Here is a 9,137-nt window from a genome sequence, read left to right on the forward strand (position 1 = left end):
AAGCCTCACTACATAAAATAAAGTAATCATGATATAATAAATTATGTATGGTTATTAATCAATACCAATGGCTGAGTTTAAAGAAGATATATATCTCCAGGGGTTAATTCAAAGGAATAATGCCCTATGTTTTTACAGAATGAGCCTCATGAAGAGCTGAGTGGCAGGTGGCAGGCAGAAGATCCATGATTAGTTCCAGTAAGCTCTGTGGTCTTTTCAGTTTTGCCAGTTTTGTTTTGTTTTGTTTTGCCTTTTTGAGATACTGGGGCCAGGGATTGAACCTGAGACCTCACACATGGGAAGCCAGCATTCAACCACTGATCCACATCAGTTCTCCTGAGTTGGATTTTTCATTTGTTTCCTTGTTGTTTGGATTTTGTTTTTTGTTTTGTTTTTAGGTGACACTGGGAACCAAACCTGGGACCTTTCATGTGGGAAGCAGGCACTCAACCACATGGGCTATATCTATTCCCTTGCCAGTATTTTATGTTTCAGTTTATATAATTTGTTAACTGGATAGAGGAAGGGATAGGGTCTAATCACTCAAGGCAGCTATTCTTCCTGTGAGCTCTCCCACAAAAACAAAATACTGTGTCTCTAGCTCATTCTGTTTTAATTTTTATAAATATATATGTACAAAAGATGCACAAGCCAGAAGAGCACATGTCCATAGCTTTACAAAAATGAACTCTCCCATTTGATTATTAACCATGTCTACAAACAGAATATTTCCTGTATGCCAGAAGTTCCTATTATGCCCTGTTCTTTCCTATTTCTCCCTACCAAGATAACTACTATCTGAAGTTTTAACACAGCAGAATAGTTTTGCTTATTTTTAAACTTTGCTTAAATAGATTCATGCAGTACTCTTTTGTGTCTAATCTTTTGCTCAGTATTATAAAATTCTATTCCCCCATACATCAGTTCACATATTTTTTCTCTTTTAAGACTCATATCATTTACTGTAGAAAAAATAATTTAGATTATGTTGCTGTAGATTCTTTGAACGGATTTCTGCGATTTCAAAACAGTTTTTCAGATACTCAGTTTCATTTGTAAATTGGTTGATTTTATTCCTTAAATTCATGTGATTTAAAAAACCAGTTAATTGAACATCTCCTCACTCCCAGTCTCCTCCATCCCAGTCTTCCTTTTTTTAGTAGAGTTTAATACTATCTATATAAATGTTAATGATGCATATAAATCTGGACACATATATTTTAGTGGGAATTAGAATCCCTAAAGTTGAGAAGTCCAACTCATGTCAAACCATTGACTGATATGTGTTTCTTTCCTGCTCAGGTAACTGAAGATAAGTCCCTTCCAAAGTCAATGAATGAGACAAATCATTTTCGGGTGATGGAATTTGTGTTGCTGGGACTCTCTAGTTCTAAGGAGCTCCAACCATTCTTGTTTGTTATATTTTCACTACTCTACCTAGCTATATTGCTGGGTAACTTTCTCATCATCCTGACTGTGACCTCAGATGCTCGCCTTCATACCCCCATGTACTTTTTGCTTGCAAACCTCTCCTTTATAGATATATGTGTTGCCTCCTTTGCTACCCCCAAAATGCTTGTTGACTTTCTGGTAGAGTGCAAGACTATTTCTTTTGAAGCCTGCCTGGCTCAGATTTTCTTTGTACATCTTTTCACTGGAAGTGAAATGGTGATCCTTGTATCCATGGCCTATGACCGTTATGTTGCTATTTGCAAACCGCTCCACTACATGACAATCATGAGCCGCCGTGTATGCATTATTCTAGTCCTCATCTCCTGGTGTGTAGGCTTCATTCATACTACTAGCCAGTTGGCGTTTACTGTTAATTTGCCTTTTTGCGGTCCTAACCAGGTTGATAGCTTTTTCTGTGACCTCCCTTTAGTGACCAAACTGGCCTGTATAGACACTTACGTTATTAGCCTACTAATCGTTGCAGACAGCGGCTTTCTTTCTTTGAGTTCCTTCCTCCTCCTGGTCATCTCCTACACTGTGATACTTACCTCAGTTAGGAAACGCTCCTCTGCCAGCATGGCAAAAGCCCGCTCCACGTTGACTGCCCACATCACTGTGGTCACTTTATTCTTTGGTCCATGTATCTTCATCTATGTGTGGCCCTTCAGTAGTTATTCAATTGACAAGGTCCTTGCTGTGTTCTACACCATCTTTACTCCCATTTTAAACCCGGTTATCTACACTCTAAGGAACAAGGAGGTAAAGGCAGCTATGTCAAAATTAAAGAGCAGGTATCTTAAACCTGGTCAGATTTCTGCAGTCTTAAGAAATGTTATTTTTCTGGACACAAAGTAAACTTTCAATACTCTAGTTTTGTCTCTAAACTCTTGCCAGTGGAATCACTGTGATGTTAAATCAAATCATATGAATCAGTGGTAAGAGTTAAATTAATTTATAATGGTAATGATAAAAAGCACACTGAATATTAGTGATTTAGCCATCTCTTTTTTCCATTATATTTTCTTTCTTTCTTTTTTGATCCCTTTCCTCCTTTAAAAAAATAAATAGTTTTAAGATCAAGAGTTATTGGCTTTGAAGTAAATGGCAAAATTGCATTTAATTATAAAGTTTAAGCACATTGGGCCCACTATAGGCAAAAATGTATTGTTCAGACCTCAACTAATAGAATGATTTTTTCTTATCCCAATGTAAATTAGGAAATACCTTTTTGAAAGGAATTTGTTTTAATGGGAAGAACAATATTTGCAGGTGCTGTTTTGCCCTATCATTTGTTAACTCTCCTGCCATACATAGAGCATTCTGCATACTGCTTTGACTCAGTTATTGGGTGTCTCATAGCATTGCCAGTTTTCAAAGTGTCTTTATACCAAGTCCAGTCTCCAATGCACTCATGTTATATGAAGAAGGACACTCATATTGAGATAACTTGATAAATAAGGGCATCTTTTTTATTCTGTAGCAAGGTCAAATATCTGAGTAACAATCTAACTCATAGAATTCTGAAGAAAAGCCCTGTATTCTGAAGCAGAAAACTACCCCCTGATCTAAAAGCAGTTCCTAGCATGCTATTGGGCTTTAGTAACATGCTATGGGTAACCAAGTCATCATGTGACTAAGACTCCCTCTCACTTAAGAAGTCACAATTTCTAGCCATCAAAGTACCAAGTTACTGTATTTTGCAAGTGGTGCATCCAGTATCAGACTGAAAAAGGTCCAAATGCACAAGAAATCTACATGAACAGGTAGTGTAAATTCACAAATCACTACTTTTATTAAATAAATACCTTTCCTTCAGCTCAAATTTATCTGCTTATGGGAGGCTTGCCATAACCAGTTAACAGAGGAAGAAAAGTTTAGTTTTGATTTTTGATTTACAGATAAACCCTTTCTCAGTCCTTTGGTGCCTGCCCAAAAAAAAAGGGGGGGGGCTACTGCTGCATTGCAGCCCTACTCAGGGTGTCCTGAAATATTAATAATATTGGTGAGGGAAAATCCTCTTCATGGGAAGAGCCTTGAACATTTTACTTGGTTATCAACTTTGGATGGAGAACTGAACCTAGGTACAAATGAATATGAATTCCTGAACAAAGGAAAATAGCTCGGTCAGTTTATTAAAGACCATAGAGGAACAACAATGGGAAATCAGAGAATGGAAGTCTGAGGAAGAAGAATTAGGGCAGGCCTAAGTGACTCGACACAAAGTTGGTGGATCTAGTTCTTATAACATTGCCCAACATATACTAAAACCTTCACAAAGAAGGCAATCAAGATGAGGTAAATGATAATCTTTCAGCAAATCTTTGTTTTCTGTTACCTCAGTGCTTATTTAAGGGGCCCATGAACGAAATAGCCATGGAGTCTGGAATGTAGGCTATGGGTGTGTCCCAAAACTGGCTCAATTTCATTAAGGTTTACTCACTATTGTTCTTGAATACTTGACCTGTGAGCAGAAGAGATTGATGCTGAGAATTTCATAGGGTGCCATTGCTCAGACAATATGCATTCAGTGGAAGTCAATTACATTAGATCCCTTCCTCCATGGAAGAGGGTGATTTGTCATTATTGGAATTGATTCCTACTCTGGATATGTTTTTCTGCCCTCCCTCCAGTCCCTTTTCCAGAACTATTTTTCTAAGGCTTACAGAGTGTTTGATTTATGGATACGGGATTCTACAAAGAGGAACCCTGACATATCATGCAATTTATAATGAAGAAGCTGCAAAAACAGATACATGATAATGGGATGCATTTTTACTGGAAATATTTTTAAAAATGAGTGGTCTTTAAAGGCTCAGATAAGGGTGTAGATGATGTACTCCAAGATGTTATACATATATTGAACTGACTGTTATATTTGCCACTGTGTTACCAATAGGTAAAATACACATATCCAGGAAATAAGGAATGGAATTGATTGTCGCCTGTCCTCATGATTTGGATAATCCATTTGTGGGCTTTTTGCTTCCCCTCCATGCAATTCTAGGCTTTACTGACTGAGAGTCTTCATCCCCAGAGGGACAACACTTCCATACTATTGGCTTTTACAAAATAAAAACTTTGACTATACTTGGCCACATTACAGTCCTCATCCATATGGACCAGAAGACCAAAAAAAAAAAAACAAAACCAACAACAACAAAAAACAAAGGAGTGCTTATAGTGGCAAGATTTATGAAGAAATAAAGCTGATACTACATAATGTGGATAGGGAAGGATTTGAGTGGATTTTAAGAGATTCACTGGGGTGTTTCTTGGTGGTTTCATATCCAGAGAAATAATAATCAGTTGCAACAACCTGACTTGACCATGCCTCAGGGACAAATGTTTAATTCACCCAAATAGGCATTTAATCTGAACCAGCTGAAGAAATGGCCAAGTATGAGGATTATGGAACGTGGATGGGGAAGGAGAGAGGGTATGAATATAAATTTGGCCTCAAGATCTGCTGTAATATTTTATTATAGTTTCTTCCAGAAACCCCTTTTAAATTGTGTGGTCAGTCTACTCAAAGAGTCAGTGACAGAGTGGACTTATGATGAGGCATAAACAGATATTAGCAATACAAGGGGTACCAAATATTTGTTATGCACTACACCCCAACCTTTTGGCCTGACAAATCTTAATACTGACATATAGCCAGTGTTCTACATCAAACAAGTGCCCTAGAATCTCTTCTTTGTTGAGTCAGGGATAACTCTAAAGTTGAAGAAATCTGCAAAACTGCAAAGACACAACCATAATTGGGAAGGAGTTCATTCCTTTGAAAGCACCCTGAACAAGTAGGGGCTGGGAAGCAGAAAGTATATATCCCAGGTTCTTCGTGGCTCATCTAAGGATCTCCAGAACATGGAGTTTCAGCTTCCCTAGTGGTAACAGTCCATTTACTAAACATTATAGGTTTTCTTCTCCCATGTTTTACCTTTCCAGTGCCCAGCATCTCCTTACTGAGATCACAAATCAAATATACTACCCTCACCTAAAAACTTGTCAGAGGTGATTCTACTTTTGGAAGAATCAAAGTGAACCATTTGTTTTTTATTATAAGACTGAAAATTTCTCTTTGGTTTTTACTACTTCTCGCAATTTTGATAGATAGTATTTATATTATTATTTACATTAAAATGTTTTATAGTTTCCATTTATAGTGTTTTTCTTTGGATTGTAACATGTATTTATTATTTTGTTTACATATAGGCATTTTCCAGTTATATATATATATTTTAATTTCTAGCATAAATAAGTGGTCACAGAACATGCTCTACATCATTTCAATCTTTTAAGTGGGAGATTTGCTCTTTATATAGCCAGTTTTTATAACGTTCAATGTTTATTTGAAAATAATATATTCTACAGTTTTACCTAGAGTTTATTAGGTAAAGTGTTTGGTTTTTTCTTTTTTTCTTTTTTTCTTTTTTTTGATGTCCTGGGAGTGGAATTGAACCCAGGACCTCATGTATGGGAAATCTGCACTCAATCACTGAGCCACATTGGCTTCCTTGAGTTGGTTTTTTCTTTTGTTTTGCTCATTGTTTGTTTTTGTTCTTTTCAGGAGGCAATGGGAACCAAGTCCAGTACCTCCCTTGTGGGAGGTGGGAGCTCAACAGCTTGAGCCATATCCAATCTAGGTCAAGATTTTAATCATTTATTCAAACCTTTTATCTTACCTCTTTTCATCTATTGCTATATCTTATTACTAGAGATTTGTTAATTGCCACCTATGTTCATGGATTTTGTAATTATTCTTTAATTTCATTTTTGCTTTGTATAGTTTTGAGGAGTGGTTGGAAGGATATAATAGAATTATTATATCAACAAGATAAATTAAATATTTTGCTAAATATCTCTCTTTATGCATAAAATATTTCCCCATAAAGGCTAATTTGTCTTATATTAATACAGTTATACTAACTTTTTTCTTTCTTTTCTTGTTGGTAATGATTTTTCTGGTTTTCTTATTTTTTTGGCAAGTTTTCATTTATTGTATTTTCTTTGTTTGAATCTTTGAACTAAATATGATTCATTTTGCTTTTTTTACTACTTTGGTTATCCTTTCTTCTTGTCTTTTATACTTTCACCCAAGTCTCTACCCTATTTCTTTCAGGTTCTAAGGCTTCCTTTAGTATTTCCATCAAATGTGGATCTTTTTAAAGAACACTCTGAGTTTCTGTTTGTTTGTGAATATTTTAAACTCACCTTCATATCTGAAGAACAATTTTGCAGGATAAAAAATTCTAGGTTGGCAGTTTTTCTCTTTCAGGATCCTAATTATATCATACCACTGTCTTCTCACCTCTATGTTTCCTGATGAGAAATCTATGCTAAGTGTTACTGGGAGTTCCCTGTATGTGATGGTTAAATTATTTCTTGCTGCTTTCAGAATTTTCCCTTTTACTTTGATGTTTGACATTCTGGGTAGTATGTGTTTTGGAGGACATCTATTCATATTTGTTCTGATTGGGGTATGCTCCCCTTCTTGGACATGTAAGTTCATTTCTTTCGTGAAAACTGATACATTTTCAGGCATTTCCTCAAATACTCTTTGTGCCCCTTTTCCCTTCTCTTCTCTTCTCTTCTCCTTCTGGATCTCACATGACACATATGTTGTTGTGTTTCGTGTTGTCTTTCAACTCCCTGTGACCCCACTCAACTTTTTCCATTTATTGCTTTGCTCTTCTCTTTTCAATTTCAGCTTTTCTATTTTCTGTATTGCTTATTTTTTCCTTTATCATTTTAAGTCTGCTATTGTATGCCTCTAATGTATTTTTAAATACATTTTTAAAATTTTTTAAAATGTATTTTTATTACAGAAGTTGTGAACTTAGAAAACAATCATGCACATATGTAGAATTCCCATACTGTTCACCAACACACCACACCATTGTGGAACGACTGTTACAAATTATGAGATAAAATCATCAGAGTATTACCAATAACTATGATCTATAGCATACATTTGGCCTATTTTCCCCCATATTCCAATCTTATTAATATAGAACATCTTTGGCATTGATTCAATGTATTGTTCTTCACTATAGCCCATAGGTTACATTAATTGTATTTTTTCCTTGCTTCTCCACATTCCCACCATCCTGTAATTGTGATGTGCATCAATACTAGTTCACAAAAGGACATTCTTGCATTTGTACTTAACTACTATTCTCATCCACCTATGAGTTCACTGTATTATTCATTCCCTAGATTATTTGCCAGTTTTCTTTCCATTGACATTTGCAACCCTAGACTGCCCTTTTTAGCCACAATTCCATGTATTTATTCTTCATATTTAGTTCATATTAGTGAGACCATGCAATATTTGTCGTTTGTGTCTGACTTATTTCACTTATTATTATGTTCTCAAGATTTATACATGTTATCATATGTGTCCCAGTAACATTACTTCTCACTGCAGCCTACTATTCCATCATATGGTATACCCCTTTTTTTTTTATAATCTATTCATTGGTTGACGGACACTTACATTATATCCTTCTTTTGGTAATTGTGAATAATGCCACTATGAACATCAGTGTGTGAATGTCTGCTTGTGTCACAGTTTTCAATTCCTCTGAATATATTCCTAGGACAGGAATTGCTGGATCATATGGCAGTTCTATATTGAACCTCACGAGGAACCACCAAACTGTCTTCCACAGAAGCTGCACCATTATACAATCATACCTATAGTGAAGGAGGGTTCCTATTTATCCACATCCTCTCCAGTGCTGATTGTTTTCTGTTTTTTTTTAAAATAATGGCCATTCTACGCAGTGTGAGATGATATCTTGTTGTTGTTTTACTTTGCATTTCCCTAATAGCTAGGGTTATTGAACATTTTTTTCATGTGCTTTTTGGCCATTTGCATTTTCTCTTTGAATAAATGTCTATTTAAGTCTTTTGCCCATTTTTATTTGGATTGCTTCATCTTTCATTGTTGAGTTGGATGATCTCTTTATATAAAACGGAAGTCAAAACCTTATAGAATACGTGGTTTCCAAATATTTTCCTCCTATTGAATGAGCTACCTTTTTACCTCCTTGACAAAGTCCTTTGAGTCACAAAACTGTTTAAGTTTGAGGAGGCCTCATTTGTCCATGTTTTCTTTCATTGTTCATGCTTTCGGTGTAAGGTTTAAGAATCTACCATCTACCAATAGGTCTTAAAGACGTTGTCCTACATTTTCTTCCAGAGCTTTATGATTTCAGCTTTTATATTTAGGTCTTGAATCCATTTTGAGTTAATTTTTGTATTAACCTGTAACATACAGGTCCTCTTTCTTTCTTTTGGATGTGGATATCCAGTTCTCCCAGCACCATTTTTTGAATTCACATTTCTGCCCCAGCTAGGTTGGTTTGACAGGCTTGTCAAAAATCACTTGAACATAGATGTGAGGGTCTGTTTCTGAGTCATCAATTCAGTTCCATTTGTCTATATATCTGCCTTTATGCCAGTACCATGCTGTTTTTACCACTGTAGCAAGGTAATATGATTTAAAGTCCAGAAGTAAGAGTCTTCCAACTTCATTTTTCCTTTTTAAGATGTTTCTGGCTATTCGGGACCCCTTACCTTTCCAAATAAATTTGATAATCATGTTTTCATTTATTTAAAAATGGTGGAATTTTTATTGGGCTTGCAGTGCATTTCTATATTAATTTGCATAGAATTGA

General features: G+C 35.7%; 1 protein-coding gene across 1 annotated transcript; it reads left to right on the top strand.

The window, feature by feature from the left end:
- Positions 1-1,332: 1,332 nt before the first annotated feature.
- Positions 1,333-2,307, top strand: LOC101412254 (olfactory receptor 4K15). The gene has a single exon (XM_004482673.5). The coding sequence runs from the start codon at positions 1,333-1,335 to the stop codon at positions 2,305-2,307; it is 975 nt and encodes a 324-aa protein (XP_004482730.3).
- The last annotated feature ends 6,830 nt before the right edge of the window (positions 2,308-9,137 follow it).

Source organism: Dasypus novemcinctus, chromosome 3 (assembly GCF_030445035.2).
Source record: "Dasypus novemcinctus isolate mDasNov1 chromosome 3, mDasNov1.1.hap2, whole genome shotgun sequence".
Taxonomy (NCBI): Eukaryota; Metazoa; Chordata; class Mammalia; order Cingulata; family Dasypodidae; genus Dasypus; species Dasypus novemcinctus.